The sequence below is a fragment of the Dromiciops gliroides genome, chromosome 6 (assembly GCF_019393635.1).
Source record: "Dromiciops gliroides isolate mDroGli1 chromosome 6, mDroGli1.pri, whole genome shotgun sequence".
NCBI lineage: Eukaryota > Metazoa > Chordata > Mammalia > Microbiotheria > Microbiotheriidae > Dromiciops > Dromiciops gliroides.
In genome coordinates, this window is record NC_057866.1 from 272,308,461 (window position 1) to 272,331,434 (window position 22,974).

At 35.6% G+C, this 22,974-nt stretch overlaps 1 protein-coding gene across 2 annotated transcripts in view; it reads left to right on the forward strand.

Moving 5' to 3' along the window:
- PRDM5 (PR/SET domain 5) overlaps positions 1-22,974 on the forward strand; it is a 185,540-nt gene that overhangs the window by 117,429 nt on the left and 45,137 nt on the right. For both annotated transcript variants that reach the window (XM_043973326.1, XM_043973328.1), the window contains exons 12-13: positions 2,178-2,271; positions 12,779-12,864. In XM_043973326.1, the coding sequence (XP_043829261.1) occupies positions 2,178-2,271; positions 12,779-12,864 (180 nt within the window). The remainder of the gene's footprint in view (positions 1-2,177; positions 2,272-12,778; positions 12,865-22,974) is intronic.

A 22,974-nucleotide genomic window follows, 5' to 3' on the forward strand; every position in this document is an offset into this window, starting at 1 on the left:
TCTGGGGCAGCTAGGTGGCTCAGTGGATAAAGCATTAGCCTTGGATTCAGGGGGACCTGAGTTCAAATCCAGCCTCATACACTTAACACTAGCTGTGTGGCCCTGGGCAAGTCACTTAATCCTCATTGCCCTGAAAAAAAATAGTTCTGAATTTGTTGACCCCCTGAAAAGGTGTGGAGGAGCCCAGGAGTCCAAGAACCATTCTGAGACCCACTCCTGGCCCATCAAGCCAGCAGCTAAGACCCTACTGCCTCCAACTTCTGACTTAAATAAATTTATGCCATGAGCAAGAACAAACTGAATTACCTTTCTGAGACATTGTGAGGAATAGCTATAGAGGGTGCAAAGGACCAGGGATGAATAAACCTATGTTATTCTGTTCCCATTGGGCTGTTAGATAAAGAAAAGAAAATAGGTTTCCCTCACCAAGAACCTCAATCCTAGAGAGCTCAAACAATTAGTCTTGCCTCAACTAATAACTAGAAATTTTTCTCTTAGAACACAGACCAATGTGACTTTCAACTAGTGACTGTTGCAAGAGGAAATTTCAGCAAATAACTCTTAATCCTCAATTTATCATCCTGTGATCCTAAGGAGTCATTTTTGGTTTTTAGCTTAGGAACTTGTTATAAAGATGTTTCATGTTGAGATAAAACCCAAAATTTTGAATGAATGAATGAAAGGTCTTTATTAAGGACTTATTGTGTATCAGGGGTGTGCAGTATAGCAAACAGAAAACTGGTCTTCAATCCAAGAAGACCTAGGTTCCAGTTCTACCTATGAAACAAACTGGCTATTTGATTCTGGGCAAGTCACTCAACCTCTCAGTGCTATAGGCATCTCTCTGACACTATAAGATGCAGAAAAGTTAACCACATGAATAAGAGGAGGAAATTTCTGTATCACAGAGTTCCCTACAACAACGCAAATACAGGTCCAGTCCAGACTCCCTTTTCCTTATTATATACTGTGCTACATGCAGGGGACATAAATTTTAAAAGCAAAACAGGTCTTGTCCTCAAGGAGAATACATTCTATACTTGTTTTTGGCAGGGCAATGAGGGTTAAGTGACTTGCCCAGGGTCACACAGCTAGTAAGTGTTAAGTGTCTGAGGTCAGATTTAAACTCAGGACCTCCAGAATCCAGGACTGATGCTTTATCCACTGCTCCTTTACATTCTAATATGAGAAGACAAAACCTATAAGAGAGTGGTGGTAAGAACAAGGTTTTTTGCTCAGAAAAATCACAAAAACAATGAGTGGAATCTTTGAGCAATTAATTCCTCCTCTACTGTAATGTTAGAATTGACATTTGATGCAAATTACACATATGGAACCTTCAAATAAGACTCATGAAGTCAACTGTAGTATTTTAAAATCAATTTCAGTCACATTCCAAATTTACTGTAATTATTGAAAATCTTTCTATGACAAAAAGCAGGCACAGCTTAGTAACTTTGGGGACATAGTTCCAAGTTCATTTCCAGAAAGACTGGACCACTTCAAACCTATACCCAGAGTGCATTATGATGCTTATACCTCCCCCCCCCCACCAGCCCATGAATATTTGCCATTTTTCTGTTTTGCCAACTTTGCCATTCTTATGGATAGATACTCAGGGGCTACCTTAATTCAATTATTGATGATTTGGAGTATTTTTATATGGATCTAATTTGGATTTCTTCTTTTGAAAAGTTCTCATTCATACCATATAACCATTTCTCAATTTGGGAATGACACTTCTTCTACATTTGAATTGATTACTTATTTATCTTGGAAATGAGAACTTTATCAGAGAATTTTGCAGAAAATACCTCTTTCTCCAGTTACTTCCCTTAAAATTTTAGCTGCAAAAAAATTTAGCTGCAATGTTTTCATTTTTGCAAAATTTTTTTTAAAAAGTATTTCATCAAAACTGTCCATCTTAGCTGCTGAGGTCCTCTTCATCCCCTGTTTAAGTCATCAACTGGTCCGCTAGCCACAAATTCAAATGATAGTTTCTTCTTTGTTCATCTAATTTGTTTACGATAGCACCATTTATATCTCAGAAGTTATGTAATTTCAAGGGAACATGATCTTGGAAAGGAAACAAATGGTTGTAATGAAATATACTTAACCATCTTTAACCCTGCAGAGTTATGCTCAAACTCTTTGTCTGTTTTATTCTTTCTTCATAGACACACACAGGAGAAAAGGAGAAGATATGCCCATATTGTGGACAGAAGTTTGCAAGCAATGGGACACTACGAGTACACATTCGAAGCCATACAGGTTTGTGGACTCTCCTTGTTAATACAAAATGAAACAAATTTAGAACTGATATGCTTTGTGGCCAAAACATGGCATCATATTCCTTTGATGTTCTGAAGGTTACATGCAAGTTTAAGTTTTGACTCCTTGAAAAAGTAAAGAAAAATTCTAAGGGGCAGCTAGGTGGCTCAATGGATAGAGCACTGGCCCTGGAGTCAGGAGTACCTGAGTTCAAATCCAGCCTCAGACACTTAACACTTACTAGCTGTGTGACCCTGGGCAAGTCACTTAACCCCAATTGCCTCACTAAAAAATTTTAAAAATAAGAAATATTCTATTCTTTTCTCTGCCCAAACTTGCAATAATATAACTTCCTCTAAACTCATTGAAGAATGAAATCTAATAGTACTTGATTATTATAATAGCAAAATTTAAAATTTAATTGGGATAAGATTAGGTGGACAGGTTTTTCCTGTATTGTATTTATTTGTCTACATAATGGCTGCCAAGGTTGATTCAATTTAAAAAATGTGTATGATGTTCCCACAGGCTGAATTCAAGGCCCTATGGTGGCTACTGGGGAGAGAAATATAGATGCGCCATAAACTGTGTTCTCAAAGAACTTTCCAGGGAAGGATGGCATGTACCTAAATATCTATGATAAAAGAACATGAAATAAAAGTGAAAAGAGGAGGTCTAAGCTAAGTGTTGTTGAAATATAATCAAGGAAAGATCCTTTCCTCTGTAGGAGGAAGGGAAAGAAGGAGAAACTGATACCTGAGTTGGACTTTTAATGTATAAACCCCAATGGATTATGTAAGGGCTAAAATTCTAGCTATACTGTCTAAAATCTAATGAGTGGTCACCAATAAATTATAAGCTTTAGCAAGAGTTAGACTTTTAAGCATTTATTAAGGAGAATAAGAATTTGGTGAAGAGAATGAGAAAGGCCTAGATTCATCTATCTATTAAAGGGAGAGAGCATTCCTAACTCCTCTCTCTGCCAGAGTCCACAGGAAAGAGAGTGAGCCAGCGCTCCAGCCTCCCCCTTCTTCCTCCCAAAAGCAAACTTCACTTCCTGACACCAAAGAAAAGACACATGGTCCTGCCCTCAGAGGCCCTCTCCTCATGTTGGAGCTTTCCTACAGTAAGTCTCCAGCAGGTGGCATCATTCCAATCATTCCAATTATAAACTCAATGACTATGGGAAGAATTCCTTTTTATCCCTTATAGTTTTCAGTGCATAGTATATATTCAAATATTTGTTGAATGAGTTAAGAATGTTTTTTTTACCTAGATTGATATATTCTCCTTTATAACCCCCATGAACCACACCGAATGAGACTCATTTCATCTAGACCAGGGATTTCTTACCTTAGTGTATGCATGTGCATATACACACAAATACACACATATACATAAATGTATTTTTATAGATATATGACTATTTCAATATCACCTCATTCCTTTTTTTTTTTTTTTTTTTTGCGGGGCAATGGGGGTTAAGTGACTTGCCCAGGGTCACACAGCTAGTAAGTGTCAAGTGTCTGAGGCTGGATTTGAACTCAGGTACTCCTGAATCCCGGCCGGTGCTTTATCCACTGCGCCACCTAGCCGCCCCACCTCATTCCTTTTTAATCCTGTGTATATCTTATTCATTTAAAAACCTTATTCCGAGGAGTCTACAAACTTTATCAGCCAGACAAAAGGTGCCATGACAGAGAAATGATTAAGAACCCCTGAGCTAGGTCTGATACAGATTCAAAAAGAATTGTTGTTCATCCCTCATTTTCAAAGATGACCAATGATATAATGGAGTTTCACTGCTAGAAACATCCATAGCTTTTGTATGTTTGCTGGCTATGTGCTGGAGACCACTTAAAGAGTCTTTTGGAAATACTGATCAAGAGAAAAAGGAAAATAATTCAAATAGTCATATTTAGGAAGGTTTCACATGTATGCTTCAGCATTTTAGATGCCTCAAATATAGAAGCACAAAGCTGATTGATCAAATATACCAAGGTGTAGGATTTCCTGAGATAATTTGGTCTAGAGCTTCTTAAACTTTTACCACTGATGACCTCTTTTCAGCTGAGAAAATTTTCTGTGACCTCAGGCATATTGATATTGGTATACATAACCTTTTACTGTTACCAAATTTTTCAAGACCCTCACATTCAGTTACACGATCCCATATGGGGTCAGGACCCACAGTTTTAAGAAGCTTTGGCTTAGTCAATAGAGGCCAAAAAATCCATATGACAACCATTGAAGTGAACAGAAGGATGCCAGGCCTCTGATGTAATAAAACATCACAGGATCATATTGTTTGCAGCTTGAAAGAACCTTAGAGACATCTAGTGCAAAAACTTAATTTTATACAAGGGGAAATTGAGACCCAGTGAGGTGAAATGACTTACCCAGGTAGCTAGTGGCAGAGACAGGATTTGACTCTGGCTCCTACGGCTCTAAGTGCACTGATTTTTTGTTTTCTGTTGTGGTGTCTAGCAAAAGTTAAATAACATGAGTTCCAGTAAGTAAGGGACAATTAAAGAAGGGGGAGCAGTTGAGCTGAAAGGAAACATAGCACAATAAAACTCTGGCTATCTGGAGATTGGTCAGGTAGGACACTCCTTAATTCCCATGACCACTTCCCAGATTCAGCTGCTTCTCTTCCTTTAAGGTTTGCTCTACATCAATTCATTATGTAATTCTGATCCTGTTGGCCATTATCCATGAACCCCTAGCACTTATTCAAGGTCCCTCCCTCTAACTCCTGCCTTCACATTAAGGGACTTCACTATACATGTTTATGCTCACTCAGATACCCCAACTTCCTAATTAGCTAATGTATTCTGCTCCTTTGACCTATTCCTCTAATCCATATCACTTGCTCAGAGAGTTGATTACACTTTTGATCTTGCCCTTCTCCTTTCATCATCAACTATGAAATCCCTGTATAATCACAATCATAATTATTCTATCATTCTATCCCTCCCTCTGCCTTACTCCTTCTAAAACTATTTTTCATCCTTACTATAGCCTCTAAACCCTCTGTGCTAGGGCCAAATTCTTTTCATTTTCTTATCATAACCTATTAGTGAATCAATTGAACTCTACACAATCCTTCCCTTTTGAATCCCTTCTTCCCTTGTCCTGTCTGAAATCCCTTGAAAAGAAGCAACCCTGCCACCTTTCACTTCCTCTGCTCTTCTTTGCATGCTGCTAAAAGGAGCAGTCCCCCTCCTCATTACATCAAACCTTTACATTATCCCCTGCTTTTCCACCTTACTCCAATCTCTATGAAAAGGTGTATCTTCCTATCATGAACACCAATCCCTTTACATCTGTGTAAACCCATCTCCTACATTTTCTCCAGCAGATTCCTATCACTACTGTTATTCTATCAATAATCTTCAAATTCACCTGATCAGTATACTGGTCTCTTCCCTGCCATCTATAAACACAACACTCTCCCACATTCTTACAGTAAATAAGTATATGACCTTCCACACTTGTGGTTCCTGACATCTCTTTTTAGAAAATGGTATGTTTTGTCATTTGAGGTCCTTCTATTTTATAAATGAGTTGGTGTTTCCCCAGATTTTTCCTTGACCTTTTAACCAGGGTACTTTGGAGAGATTGCTGTGTATGTTTAGGATTACATAATAGGACTTTGCAGCATTTTGAAGTTTTGCCTCATGTGTTTCATCCATCCAAGGATTAAATTTACAGAACTTGTCCTAATAGCATTGACTACCAACCACATGAATTTCTCTCTAATTATTAATTACAATACATAACTTGCATCCTGATAAATGTGGATTTTCATAGGAATTCCTCTGTTAGAAGCCATCATGAATCACCATCAAAGAAGGTGGGCTAATGAAGTGAGCTGGAGCCCATTTGCCTGTGCTGCCATCGCTGCCTTAGCCCTTAACCAGGGTGTAAAGCTCTGGTGGAATGTTCAATGTGGGCCACCCCTCTAGCCCATATTGAGTGTTACATCTCACCATTTTCAGATGGTCTCTACACAATTTCTCTGTTGCTTCCAAAGTGGAATTTTATTGTCTGGGGATAGAAGCTGGGGACATTTTTCTCCAAGATCACACTGATTCTTAAAGTGGTACAAAGAGGAGCAACATATTGGAAAATGAAGGGGATATAAAAGATATGATACTAATTAAGAAAGTGGCTCTTTACTATGATGGAATTATACAATGTTAGTGTTGGAGGCATCTGTAAAGTCCCCCTTTCATTCCCACCCCTTCCCAATGCCTAATAAATACCTCAAAATTTATGATCTTTAAATATGTGCCATCAGGCTGCTTCTTTCTCCATTTCTCTTCCCATTGTTAGAAGCACAAAAGAGCATTATTCTGATACACTTTAATAGAATATAAATGAAGCCTAAAAGCACGCAATGTTTCTTCCAACTAGAACTGGTCTGGGGTGAGTGAAGGTGCAACCAGAGGATGCTCAGGTCTGTCTTAGAAGAGGAATGTATAGATCTTTGTCTGGCATGTAGTTCTGTAATTCATCATTGGTGTTTCCAGTGTGTAAATGACAGAGATGGTACTCTGTAGGTCAGCTGAAGCAGTATATCACCTTCACCTGGGTTTCATCCCATTGGTTTATAGCTTCTTGGGGTCAGTGGAAACTGGGGTTAATTCAGCAAAAAGAAACTACTGACTGTGACATGAATTCCACTGATGGTTCATAAATTGTGAAAGAAATTATAGAACTACTTTTTTTAAGGCTGTGGGCCAGAAGGTTAATTACTTGCCTACAGTTCCAACCAACTTTCAGTGTTAACAGATGCCAGCTGTCACTGGACACTTTTTCCACCAACTGTAGCTTTATGCACATGGTTATTCAAGAGCAAATTACTGTCTTAAAGAAAAAAAATACTGGCTTAATGAGTCAGGTTACATGTGAAAAATGGCTGCTATCTTTGGGCTCCAAGAAGAAGCAGCTGAAACTCATGATTTCTTGTATTACAGGATTTTTGTCTACTATAATTCTTTTTTACAAAAGTATTTTTGGGGGAGGCTAAAGCTTTCATGTAGGTCATGTGGGATCAGTTGGAAACAACTTATAGTACTGGAAAGAATATTGTGTTTGGACATGTTTATAGTATTAATTCAGTTTATTAAATAAACATTTAAAAATATCTACTTGCTATGTATGACATGTTAGGGATATAGTGCTAAAAATGAAATCATCCCTACCCTTAATATGCTTACATTATGCATATATATGTATGTACACATATACATATATATACACATATACACACACATATATAGACATACACGCATGCACACACATATACATGTGTATATATCTATATATGTGTATCTATACATACATATATACACACATTGTGTTATGTGTATGTGTATATGCATATGTAGTAATATATGATATATACATACACTATACACATAGATAAAGAAGTATAAGGTGATTTGATGAGAAAAAGTATGAAGAACTGTGAATAGTAGAAAATATAGAATATTTTTTCTTTTTCTTTCATTAGTTCCCTTTTTCTTCTCTTTTCCTTCCCTTCCCCTTTCCTTCTCCTTCACTTCTCTTCCCCTCTTCTTCCCCTTCTTCTCCTTTTGTTTTGTTTCATATTTTCTTCTTTTCTCTTCATTTCTTTTCTCTTTTCACTGGAGACATTAGGAAAGTCTTTGTTTAAGAGGCAGCATGGACTGTGCCTACAAAAAAGCTCATGATTCCATGAAGCAAGGCAGATAATTCTAGACATAGGAGTGGCTGTGAAAAGTCATATAGATTGGAACTGAACCATCAAATTTGGGGAGAAACTAGTTATATATAATTTGAGTGAACTATGTCAATAGTTATATGTGTGGAGTATAATTTCTTTGGGGGGGATGGAGGCAATCAGGGTTAAGTGACTTGCCCAGGGTCACACAGCTTGTACTTGTCAAGTGTTTGGGGCCAGATTTGAACTCAGGTCCTCCTGAATCCAGGGTCAGTGCTTTATCCACTGTGCTACCTAGCTGCCCCACCACCCCCGCCTTATATGTGTGGGGTTTTTTGAAATGGAGTAATTTAACAGATATTGAGTGATATGATTTTTTTTTAAATCTTGAAAAAAATTGTTTGGAAACCCCATCAGAAAGAAGGGTGCAGAAGTGATTGGGACATTTTGTGCTAGTAAGACCAGGGTGATCATCATGTCTCACTAAACTTGTTTTACAAATGAAGAACTATGGTTTATGGAGCTTAAGTGACAAACAAAATCAAAATACTCATGAGAAGCAAAGCCAAGACTAGATCTCCAAGGGTCATGACTCCTTATCTACAGGTTTTTTTTTTTTTCCTCCACTCCATGTTGATGTGAGATTATATGATTTTGTGATGGATTTATCCTCCATATCAGCCAGGTCTGTCAACTTGAAATCATCCATATCAATTTATAACAATCAATTGCTCAGTCTAATAAATTTTGCCTCCACGATATCTCGTGTCTGCTCTACCTTTTTCTTTTACTTCCAAGAACATTTAAAACTTTCCCAACATATCTGTTGCTAACTTGTGTGATTCTTCACTTTACATATATTTGCCTGCCAAACTATATGACTAGCTCCTCATGTATTTTGTTCTTTCATTCCCAGCTTCCAGATCTATATATACACCATGCCAAGAATGGAGTTTCCCTTGCCCTTTGTGCTACTCTACCTCTTGACATCCTTTGCTTCTTTAAAGGTCCAGTACCGACTCCTCCATGATAAGTTCCTTTATCCTATTCAATCAGCAGTGAATTTTTCTTGAAATCCTCAGATAATTTTCACTTCTCTTACTCACTTTGTCAGTTTATAACTTGTGATATATTGTTGCATATTTATCTCATCTTTCACTTTCCCATCCCTACAAATTATGAATATTATCTCCAAAAAGGCCAGGGGATTTTTGAGGCAAATCTGAAAGGCAGGTTCTGACACATTTTTTTTAACCAAATAATATCTTTACAATTATTCAGTTTGTTTTTAGATTAGTCAGGCAATGCTTACTATGTGCTGACTGTACTAACAATTGCTAGTTGTAACTTGTGGCAAGATGCTTAGCTTGTCTAAGTCAGCCTCATCTTTGTCCCTCATATACAATGTATTCCCAAATCTTGTGTTTTCTACTCTGTGATGTTTAAAATCTATATTGTGTGATCACCTTAAATTAGAAGCTTCAGCACCAGTCTTTGGGCATTAAACATTTATTAAAGCATACAGGTATTAACATGGAGTTCATAAAGTTAAGAAAAGGTCTATCTAGCCTAGAGTTCCAGCCTGGTTGGGTTGTTCCTCGAGTCCTCCTCCACGAGCCGGCTTTAATCAGGAACTCTCCAGCAAGCTGATTGTGGAAGCTTTTTATAGGTCTGGAACAGAGGCGGTCCTTACACTGCTTCAAGCTGATTGGTTGACATCATCCAAATCCATTGGCTTTGAAGGTGTTCTCAAGTTGAGTTCACAGTCTAGCTTCTGAGAACAATACTTTCTCAAGGGCTAGCCAGGTGTGATTACAATCCAGTTAACTTGAAGTAGGTTAATCAGCAGTCAATCACTTTCACTTGATTCAATCAGTCTAGATTAATCTCCAGGTGGGTCTTTGAGTATCTGTGAAATCCTATTATTTAATCTCAACTCAATACTATCCTGTTCATCTTTTTTTATAATGAAATAGTGTTCCATCACAACAATATTCTACAACTTGTTTAGCCATTCCCCAGTTGATCGCTATTCCATTGATTAAAATTATTTGTCAACACCATAAAGCTACTATACATATTTTTGCAACAAATAGGTCAATTTCCTTTGATTTCTATGGGATATAGACCTGGTAATGGTATTGCTGGGTTAAGGTTGTATACATAGTTTTATAATCCTTTAGGCATAGTTCTTTGTGGAACATATGATGTCTAAAATATAACAATAATTATATGATCAATGACATAATATTTTATTTTATTTTTTTGGTGAGGCAATTGGGGTTAAGTGACGTGCCCAGGGTTGCACAGCTAGTAAGTGTCAAGTGTCTGAGGCAATGACATAATATTTTCAAATGACATTGTTAAAGTATCTTTGTGTCCTTAGACAGTATTATTTACATGTTATCTTCCCCATTAGTTTGAGCTTCTTGAAATCAGAGACTGCTTTTACCTTTCTTTGTAATGGCAGTGCCTAGCACAGTACTTAGAAAAGAATATGCATTTAATAAATGATTATTATTTGAGTGACAATATTAAGATGAGTTTTTACTTATATGCCAAGTACTGTAGAAGATGGCTTAATATTCTCTTGCACAAAGTAGCCATTCAACAGGTCAGATCTTGTCCCTAGGCTGTGCCAGTGGTAGAGAAACAAATTTCTGTGAAAGGGCTAGTGAACATAAATAAATTGAAAATAAATTCCAAGGTGTGTATACACGTGTGTGTGTGTGTGTGTGTGTATGTGTGTGTATGTATGAAACTTTTCCTTTTGCCCTACACATTCTAGACTTAAAATGCAGTCCCATTGTATGATAGCATATATAGGAAAATATTTAAATCAAATGTGAATATGAGATCCATTTTTCATTTCCTCAGTGGTCTAGCAATTCTTTGCATAACCTTTACAAATTTCAGCAAAAGGCAAGTGATTTAAACTTAAGATTCTTATCCCAAATCCTGCTATCAAATTTTGCCTCCCCTATGGACACACTAAGCCTTCATTACATTAAAAAAGATATGTTGTCTCAGTGAAACCATAGGAGTGCTTGGATTGGCCAAATTCATTCAGGTATCATATGAAGACTGTGAATGGGAAGAACATATTTTGTATTATATCACTGGGACCCAGAAAGAGGCCAAAGGAACAAAAGCCACATGGAAGGAGGGACCTAGGTTAAGAAAGCTGTATTGAGCCATTTGGAGGAATGACTAGAAATTGGGGAGTTATACATTCTCTCAGAAATAAATAAATAAAATATACCATCATGCAGGGATCAATCTCAACTATAATATATAGTTGCTAAGATTGTGATTCTGGGCATGAGACATTCTAGATTCTTTGGGAACTAGGATCATTATTAGGTCCCCAGAGCTTTTTAAAGTCTATAAAGTGAATTTATAGTTTTCAAGATCCAGTGTAATACTAGTTTACATGAGGATTATCCTTTGACAATATATACATGGTGAAGTATGGAAGAAGTACTGTTCTTAAAAAAATAATCAGTGGTAATATGGGCAAGTCATTTAACCTTTGTTAAATGCTCACCTCTAAATGGGGATTATAATACTTAATATTATCTAGAAAATAAAATTATAAGGAAGAAAATACTTTGTTAAGTCTTGGAACTATGGGTCAGCTGTATTCAGATATGTTACTAAACTCTCATTTACAACCTTTGATAACTGTATATGTATATATACATATATGAGTATGTATATTCAAATATAAGTATATATGTTTATATATTTATGCACATATATATGTATGTATATATCTACATATTTTTTTTCTAATTCTGAGTATAACACCAAATAAAATGAAGAATTTCTTATACATGTTAAGGCAGAAAAAGGATTATACATGAAACTATAAGTCTCTATTATAGCTTATTTTTCTTTTGAAGTTTATAATAAATTCAACATGTTATTTATAAAACTGTCCTCTGTTATTCCTTCTGGTCTTATTTCCTGTAATTTTAGCTACACTAAAAAGAAACTTCAATAAATCTATTTTCCCTCCTTCCCTTTTTTCCTACTTTCTTTTCTTCATTCCTTCCTTTCTTCCTTTTTTGGATAGAGGGGTCAACCCTATCACTCTTTTCTTTCCCATTTCAATTCTTCACCCCCCAAATAAAAATGGAAAGGGAAGGAAACAATCATTTATATAGTACCTCCTATTTGCTAGACACTGTGCTAAGTGCTTTTTTAGAAGTATCTCATTTAATCTTCATAACAATCCTGTGGGGGTAAGTTCTCTTATATTATCCCCAATGAACTCAGGTCTCACAGACTTCAGGCCCTGCAGTGTATCCATTATACCATCTAGCTGCCTCAAAAAAAGGGAAAAATGAAAAAGAAAATTTCTTTGATAAAGCTCTGTGATCTTGGCAATTCATGTAACCTAAGACTCAGTTTCCTGGCTATTAAATAGGAATAATAATTTCAGTAGTGAGCAGAACATCAAAGAAGCAAGTCTATGCAAAGTATTTGGCAATTCTTAACAGCACAATTACACGAGTGTGTGTATACATGTATATGCAAATATATGCATATATGTATATTTTATATGTAAAGTATATATGTATATGTGTATATACACATACATACACATATATAGAGAGATAGAGAGATGATGCCAACAATGACCATGCTGCTGATATTGTTGAAGATTATGAGAGTGGCATATTGTTAGAGAACTAGCAGCTTCTTGTGTTCCCAGTTGTGAACCAATGGTTAATGGTGGGGCTGTTTGGCATCCCCTTTCTACTTGCTAAAGCTGGTTTCTTTCCCTTGCAGGTGAGCGCCCATACCAGTGTCATTACTGTGATAAAGCTTTTAGCAAAAATGATGGATTGAAGATGCATATCCGGACCCACACTAGGGTAAGAGAGGAGCTCATCATTATTTCTAAGAATTCCTGAAAATATTTTCAGCCTATTCACTTGAAACACACACACACACACACACACACACACATTGTTCCTTTACACAAAAAAATTTACGTTGAATGCACATAATCTCCAAGATAAGAAATCTAAACTTTAACAAAACAAAAAAGGATATAGACACATTCACAAATATAAAAGAAAGAGAATCCTCAGTTTATGAATATGGCTTATTAATTGATTCATGAATTAGAAGTGCACATATAAATATTTAAAATAGATGCAAGCATATTAAGATGACCAGAGTATTTGATGTACACATGGCAAGTGTCTTTATTTAAAACATATTACCAAAAAAAATAATGTCTAAGACAATCGATAAAAACCTGATGTTTTTGCAGGGAATAATTTAAGCCTAGGATGCTTATGCTTAGTATTAAAACACTAGATCATTTTGCCTAAAAAGAACTAAGTATGTCAGTTAGAAAGGGAATCTATGTTTACATATCAATCACAAGATGTCTTTTATATTATTGAGTTAAATGGCTTCACTAAAAAGCACATTTAATGGACTCCTTCAGTTATGTCAAAATGCCAGTTGAATTTGATAAGTATGAAATCTATAGTTTATGTGAAAGGACAATAGAAAATGAAGGCTTTGAACTTGAACCCAGAAGTCAAATAGAGGTGGTGGATAAAGGTGTTACACATTCCTGTGTCTACTCCAAGGAAGACATATTAGCATAAAGTTATCATGTAGAAAGCTATAACTTCCTGCATTTAAAGACTTACTGGTATCCTGAAGTCAACCCCAATAGGAAGAGCATATTAAGAGCCATAAACCTTTGTAATCTTGAGTCTTAACATTCACATTTGGATTAGTAAAATGAATAATAATGGATTCAGTAGATGTCTAGACCATGGCTCAAAAAATATAGGGAATGTACTAAGGTAAGAAGCATTTCTCAAGTACCTACTGTGTGCCCAGTACTATGCCAAGCACTTGTTATAAATATTATCTCATATGATGAGGGCCTATCAGCCTAAGGCAGCTTTGGAAAAATTAATCCTCCATTTTTCCCAAATGTGGAAGAAAACTGATGTATGGATTGGATGATAGACTTATGCCTTATAAAAACACTGCTGGAACAAACATGTCATTCTAGGGAACAATAAGAAAGGCAGACAACAGGTGACTGCCATTGGATTTATAAAATCTGACTGCTATGGTTTTATATCTTTACCTCTGAATAAAACTTATGAAAAGGCTAAGCTCTTTTTGTTGTTTTATTCTTATGAAATTAACAAGCATTTATTTCCTCTCTTCAACCCCACCCAATTCAAAAGAAGAAAAAAAGAAAATTAAAACCGTTGTAACAAATATGCAAAGTCAAGCAAAACAAATTCCCATATTGTCCATGCCTCAAATATATATCCCCTTCATCTTGAATCCATCAGATCCATTTCCTCTCTCTTTAAGGAGGTGGGTAGCATAGTTCAACCTTAGTCCTTTGAAATCAGGGCAAATCAATAAATTGATCAAGATTCTTAAGTATTTTAAAGTTGAATTAAAAATGTTGACTCTTATTGTAAAAAATATTCTCCTGGCTCTGCTTACATCACTCTGCTTCAGTTCATGTAGGTCTTATGAGGCTTCTTTGAAATCACCCCATTCATAATTTCTCACTACCAAAATAGTATTCCATTATATTAATATACCACAATCATATGCAGTTAAATTTATAATATCATAATTTGTTCAGCTAATCCCCAACAATTGAACATAGTTTCCAGTTCTTACCACTACAGTAAGTGCTACTCTAAACATTTTTGTACATATGGGTTCTCTTCTCTCTTTCGCTATGTCTTTGGTATATGAAAGTAGTAGAGGCATTACTGGGTCACAGGTGCACTCTTGAGAGGGGATAATTCTGAATTACTTTCCAGAATGGATGCAACAATTAATAGCCCCAACAACTGTATATTATTGTATTTTTTTAAAAAAAATTGCATTGCTAAAACATTCACCATTTTCCCTTTTTGTCAATTTTCTCATTCTCAGAGGTCTGAAATGGAATGTCAGAGTTATTTTACATTTCTCTAATTGTTACTAATTTAGAGCATTTAAAATGTAACTACTGATAGATTGGATACCTTTTGATGAGGACTGGCCTTTCACAGCCTTTGACCATTTATCAGTTGGGGAATGGCTCTTATTATAGATTTGAATCTGTTCCTTATATAGATTGTAAATGAGACCTTTATCAAAGAAACTTTTCATAATATCCCACCATTACCCTCACTGAATCATTTACCTAAAAATAGCTAATTTCTAAGAATAGACCCCAAAGACTCTCCATCTACACAAATTCCTCCAACAAAGAAACTTATGGCAAGTGGCATGTGGATGTCTTCATAGAAAGGGAGGGGTTCAAGATAGAAATACAAGATCAGGTCATTGCTACAAGAAAAACAACAACAACAACACAAAAGTCATTTTTGTGGGGGATTTTTGTGTTTTTTGTTTTTTTTGGGAGGGCAATGAGGGTTAAGTGACTTGCCCAGGGTCACACAGCTAGTAAGTATCAAGTGTCTGAGGTCAGATTTGAACTCAGGTCATCCTGAATCCAGGGCTGGTGCTTTATCCACTGTGCCACCTAGCTGCCACCCAAAAGTCATTTTTAAAAGAGATTAGACTTACAAATAGATAAAAATAGCCACATTATCACTATAAGTTGTCATTAGGACCCTGTGATCAATTTCTTAAGTAATGAAGTCATTAGAGCTATATGTTATGTGACAGGTGGTATTCCCAAAGCTAATATGTCTGCTTTGTGCTTCAGAAAAGATATTGGGGGGGGCAGCTATGTGGCACAGTGGATAAAACACTGGCCCTGGATTCAGGAGGACCTGAGTTCAAATCTGGCCTCAGACACTTAACACTTACTGTCTGTGTGACCCTGGGAAAGTCACTTAACCCTCATTGCCCTGAAAAAAAATCAAAAAGTAATGGGATAGAGGCGGCTAGGTGGTGCAGTGGATAGAGTACTGGCCCTGGAGTCAGGAGTACCTGAGTCCAAATCTGGCCTCAGACACTTGACACTTACTAGCTGTGTGACCCTGGGCAAGTCACTTAACCCCCATTGCCCCGCAAAAACAAAAACAAAACCAAAAAAACAAACAAAAAAAAAGTAATGGGATGTAGTGGAAAGAGCATCAAACTTGGAATCAGGAGAGATTTTTTTCTGAATCTTGCTTTTGTCATAATTGTGCAGCCCAGAGTACATAATTTACTCCCTGAGTCTTAGTTTATTCATCTCCAAAATATGGTTTATAAATCTTGTGCTCCCTAGTACACAGGGTATTTTAGAGAAGAAAGTTTGTAAAGTTTAAAGTGTGATGTTAATAGGAGTTATTGCTGTCCTAGAAAGAATGTGCCCACAGATAGTACTTCCACTGAAATGGGAAGAAAAAGAAGTCATTAAAATAAAACTTGTAGTTTTGTGGAAATCAAAGTCATTAAGACAATGCTTTTTTTTTTTTTTTGAAGTAGTGACATGGGAGATAAAGGTCTCTTACTGATACAATCAAATTCTGATGTTTCATGGTAGATCTTGGGTTTTAATAAAATCCAATCTGTTGGTGGTTTGGGTGAGAATATATTAATCTAAAGCTAAATTTCTCCCTTCACCCCTTTTTTCTTGTTTTGATATTTCAGCTGACTTTCTGCGTGATATTTAAAATTCAATATCAATTGTATACACATTCTTTTTGGCATTTAAAAAATATTGTAAATGGGATTGGGTATAATAATAATATGTAACATTTCCATAATAAATCAAGCTTTTCAAAGCCCTTTACTTTCAGGCAGTAAAGAAGGATTTATTAAGGGTTTACTATGTGCTAGACACTGTATTATGTACTAGGGATATTAAAAAGGGGAACAAGCACAGGCCCTGCCCTTCAGGAGCTTCCATTCTATTGGGGAAGACAGCAGGAATATAAATAGCTACATACATGCAAGATACATACAGCACAGATGGAAAGTCACCTCTGTATCCATTCATTATATTGTCTGAGCCTGACAACAACCCCAGGATGTGACATTCTCTGTTTTTTGAAGGAGTATACCGAGTATAAGTGAAGTACAACTATGGAAGCAAGCTCCCATAGCTCATAAGTATTAGAGGAAGGGATGGAAGCTAAGTCTCCAAGAAAAGGGTTGCATTCCATTGTACAACACTGCTTCTACATAATGAGTTGAGAGAAAATATCTTAATATGACATGCTTTATTAGTGCTAGTAGAGAAAAATGAATAGAATGTCAGTTTAGAAAAGATATAATGTGTTCATTTATAGCCTCTTCTCTAAGTGTAATAAAGCCATATGTATTCTTTCCCCTTCTGTTCTATTCTCTTAACCTGAGTATTTGGGAAATGTGGCTAAACATAAGTTTGGATCTTTGTGCCACTCAGCAGTTACAACATCTGTGGCGTGATATTTCAAATATGGGGAAAATATGTTTCTTAGAATGATGCTTTTCTTTCCTGTTAAAACAAAAACAAATGGATGGGGAACCATTCAAGCCATCCTTAGAAATTATTGGAGGATTGATGCTTTCATGGCATTCTTAGATTTATTCATCCATAGTTTCAAAGTTAAAGTCATCTACTTTCACCTCTCTAATGTTTTATATAAATGAACCAAAATAGAAGCCATTCATAAAGAGTATTTATTATGTAGGCTTATAGAGATTTAAAATTGAAAAGGACCTTGATAATCATCTCATTATATGCCCTTTTTTTAGTATCAGAATTTAAACCCCTTGAAGGGAAGACCTGTTTTTACTTTTTCTTTGTATCCCAGGAGTGATTGGCACATAGTAGATGCTTATTAAATGCATTGATTGATTGATTGACCCATCAATCCAGTGTTTGTTCACTTGTGCTTTCTTATTGCTTCCTGAAGAGCCTACTTATTTGGGGGGGGGGAGATATATATTCTATAATGTTATCTCCTCTATCCCTTGTTATATTCATTGAATAAGTTGTTTTTATGGCTTTGCTTACTTCATTTTGCATCCGTTTACACAACTCTTTTTGTCCTTTTGTATTTATCATATTCATCAATTATTACTACATTTGTTGTTCAGTCATATCGAATTTTTTGTGACCCCCATTTTGGGTCACATTTCTTGGCAGAGATACTGGAGTGGTTTGCCATTTCTCTCTCCATTTCATTTTACAGAAGAAGAATTGAGGCAGAGTTAAGTGACTTGCCCAGGGTCACATAGTTAATAAGTGTCTGAGGCTTGATTAGAATTTAGGAAGATGAGTCTTCCTGACTTCAGACCCAGGATTCTATCTACTGTGCCAGTTAACTGCCCCGTTTTATAGTATAATAATACTCCATTACATGCATGTATTATTTTTTTAGCTATTTCTCAATCTATTTTATTTTATTTTCATTGTTAACTACAAAAATGGTACTATAAGTGTTTTAGTGTATATGGAGTCTTTGTTTTTGTCATTGACCTCCTTGAAGTATATGTGTAGCAGTAATAACATACCAAAGTAACATATTTGTTTTTTCTCTATTTATATGGACATTTTAATAACTTTTTTTTTCAAAATCCAAAATTACTTTATATAATGATTGCACCAATTTATACCTCCATGAATGATGTTATAGTATCCCATTCATTCCTTTAAGCTTCAAAATTTAACCAGTCCCATCTTTTGACATCTTTGCCAGTTTGCTGAGTATGAGGAGAAACTTCAGGGTTATTTTGGTTTGTACTTCTTTTTTTTTTTTTTAAGTGCGGCAATTGAGGTTAAATGACTTGCCCAGGGTCACACAGCTAGTAAGTGTTAAGTGTCTGAGGCCGGATTTGAACTCAGGTACTCCTGACTCCAGGGCCAGTGCTCTATCCACTGCGTCACCCAGCTGCCCCTGTACTTCTTTTAATATCAGTGGTTTAGAGCATTTTACATAGACTTATTAATAGTTTGTAATTATTTTTTTGGAAAAGTATTTGTTCATATCCTCCATCAACTTGTTAATTTTACCCTTATACATTTTATATATTATTTCTTATTTCAATCATTAAAAGAATTCTAAACAGACACATATCACATACATATATATTTAAAGGTTTATAAACATTTTTGATGAATGGAACCAGAGCTTAATTGAAACTTTAAAATGGAAACATAGGAAAAAAAGTAAAACCTGCAAAGTGAAATATAATGAAGCAACCAGAAAAGGCCAAATGATGATAAAATGCTTATATTCTAATGGGAATAGAAGAGGTATATGTTTTTTCCTATGTCTTCCTACTGTCTTCAAGAGTTAGAGAAGGGATTAAGAAAGACAAGTTTGGGACTTGAGTGTTGTTTTGTAATAAAACATTATACTGGTTCTAAGGGAGGAAAAGAGAAATATAAGAAGGAAGACATTAGAAATGCAAAGTAAATTCCTATTTCTCACAAGTGAGCTGGGTAAGAAAAGGAGTATAAAAACATGGAAAAAAGGGGTGGAGCAAGTAAATATCCCATAAACTTCACTCTTGCCCAGGAAGGCTAAAAACACTCACATATGCACACATAAAATTGGTACATTCCACCATGAATGAGTAAGAAACAGAGAGGGAAGAGATAAAATGAGAGTTTAATAACTTAGGCAGAGTAGTATCAAGCAAAAGAAACTTTAGCTTCAAAAAGTTTTTCTTGAAGGGGAGATTAAAAAGTAAGAAAGCAAAGTTAAGGACCACTGAAATTGGATGACCTATTTCAAAAGACAAGAATCAGAATAGTGTGAGCACACGAATTCATACATTATTTCTATTGATCATATTGCTTCTTTTTCACCATTGTTTTCTTTAGGGAGGAGAGGAATTGGAGAACATAGAACAAGGGAAAAGGGGATATTATGGACTAAAATACATAAATAAGAAATCATAATGTTGATAAAGAATTTATATTAATATTTATTATATAAATACCGAATTAAACAGATCCAAGTAACTTAAAAGTAAATCACATTGCAGGGAGAAATAGACAGTGAACCTGTAATACTTGGAGTGCTCAATATCTCCCATTCAGACTTAGACAAATGGAACAAAAGATAAACAAGAAAGAAGTTTAGATCTTGAATGTGATTTTTGAAAAGTTAGATGTGATAGATCTTTGTCAATTATTGAATGAGAATTGAAGGCTTTATATATACTTCTTATGGGTAGGAGTTTGACTAAACTCAATTATGTTCTAGGGTATTAGAAACATCAATAATAAATGGAGAGAAACAGAAATATTAAAAGAATTCTTTACTGCCATAAATTAATAAAAATAGAGAACTTAAATTACATAATCTTAGAAAACGTCACTGAACAAGCCCTATGGGAATTTCAAAAGTGTGTGTGTGTGTGTGTGTGTGTGTGTGTGTGTGTGTAGCAAAGAAAGAAAAGCATAGATTAATATCACTAAACAACACTGATTTAAAGCATCAAATAAAATATTAACAAAGGCTATAGAAATTTATCAATTTATCTTCTGATAAAATATACCACTCATTTTAAGAAAAAAAGAGTGAATGGATAATTCCTCATTGGGGTAAAGATGGTCTATGTGAAAACAAAAGTGAGCATTATCTGTAATGTACACTACACTAGAAGCCTTCCACTAAGGGTGTGGGGGGAATGGTCTTCACTTTCATTAGTATTATTTATTACTGTCTTAGACATGATCAACAAAACATAAAACTCCCTAAAATGAAATATATAATATAAGGAAAGAGGAAATAAAATTATTGCTTTTTTGCCCATACATACATACACACACATACATATGTGTGTATACACATATACATATATGTGTGATAAAATAAAATAAAATTAAAGAACTGATTTTTGCCTATACATACATACGTATATACATATACACATTCACACACACACACACATATATATATATATATATATATATATATGTATAGGCAAAAACTTTTTATTTCCTTTTTCCTCATGTCTTTAGTTTTTGGATTTTTTTGTTTATACATACATACATACATATATACATACATGCATACATATAATGGTCTATCTATCATCTATCTATCTTTCTATCTATCTGTGATGGTTTTCTTAAAGAACCCTTAGAGATTCAACAATGACAAACTAAGTTAAATAGTTGAAAATTTTAACTAAGTCATAGGATATAAAATAAAGTCATAGAATTAATCAGTCTTTCTATACATGTCAAACAATACCAAAGAGGAAGAGACAAAAATTGCATTCAAAATATCTACAGAATATACAAAATACCTAAGAGTTAATCTAATAAGATATATATAGTAATTTTATGAATATGATCATAAAACTTTTTTACAGAAATGCATATGGGCAAATAATTCAAAATATAGTCATTGCTTATGATTGGGCAATACAATAATAGAAGCCTTGCCTTCAAGAAGTATATATTCACATAAGGGAAGGCAATACATATAGAGGACCATTGATCAGAAAGGAATGATTTGCTTTAGGGCATGACAGGGAAGATGAGTGAAATCATAGGAAAATTTGACTAACATGGTCTGTTTTGGGAATGATAGTGTTTATTTGGCTATTCTCTTTAGAGAAAGAGGTCAAAACTGGATTGAAGAAAGGTGGAAGAGTAAGGGCGCGATCCAAAAATGGACAGAAAGCAATATCGTAGCTCATTGCTTAGACTAGACATGGACAACTCTCACTAATTATGAGTTGAAGGAACCCAGAGCAAGAGCTGGAGTGCCAAGACAGATGTTGAGGCTGTAGTGAGGAAGCATGGAATGGCATCAAGATGACTGGAAAGGAATTACACTCTTGGGCTTTCTTCACTTCTCTATTTTTTCATTATTTCCCTTGTGATTTTGAACATTTTGTTACCTGGCATTACATTGAGGCTACAGATGTCCTGGCAGATCTATTCAAAAGTTTGTCCAGTTTATAGAATCATGTCCTGAGAGGCATTCAAAACCTTAGAGGCCATCTAATCCAAACTCATTTGAGAGAGAAGGAAACTGAAGCATACAGAAGTGAAATGACATTCCCAAGGTATCACATAACATAGTAAGCATAAGAGCCAGAATTGTGTAGACTCCCCAGATGAGGTGGGGGCAGGGGTGGGAGTTAATTCCCAGGTCCCCTAGGCTCACCAAAACCTTTCTTCACTCCAGATCAGTTAAAACCATGGGTATAAACTAAGTGATTTGTAGGGCTATAGTTTGTATTCTTCTCAGATTCCTCTGAAAGTCACTGCATACACTGGCTTTTTGGTAAATGACTAGGAAACTCATGTGCCATTGATTTAGAGCTCCTGTGCTTATTTGGGGGGGGGAGGGTAAAATTGCAGGTTTGGTGGGGTAGCACTTTAGTAACTTGCACTGGCTGTTGCATTGACTTGGCTTCTTTCATGCAGGTGGCCAGGGCAGAGAAGGATGGAATTAACATGTGTTTTTAGGAGTAGAAGCAGCCAACCATGTCCTTGCCAAAAAATATCATTCCATCCACAATATAGTCTTCAGCAGGCAGGACAATTTATTGCCAAGTAATATATGACTCGATGACTGAATTTTGAATTTTTTAAATATTGAATGCTGTTTATATTTCCCTATTGGCAAGACATGAATGAGTTCCCAAACATCTGTCCCTTAACTGCTTTTGCCAGTGCTGTGGTGGTTGCATGCAAAAGTAATTTTTTCTCCTTTTTTCTGTTTGTGCTACAGTGGGTTTTGAAACCCTGGGGCCCAGGCTTACCCAACCACCCCTTTGTGTCTTGAAATGACCAATGTACATTCTTTTATTTCAGACTAGATGATGGAAAGAAGTCTTTTGGGAATTTATGTCTGTCCTTCATCCAAGGGCAGAGAAACAGCTGCACTTACTGAAGTTAGGTGGGGGGAGAGGGGAGAGAAATTAGGAAAAGCCCATCACCACACAGTGGATCAGTCTGCTGATTTGCAGAATAATCTATGTGTTACTTATATCCTATGTGCCTTGTAGTGACAAAGATTGAGAGATTAGTGGCACTTGACAAGCTGGTCCATGTACTAGACACTTGTGATTTTGTAGGA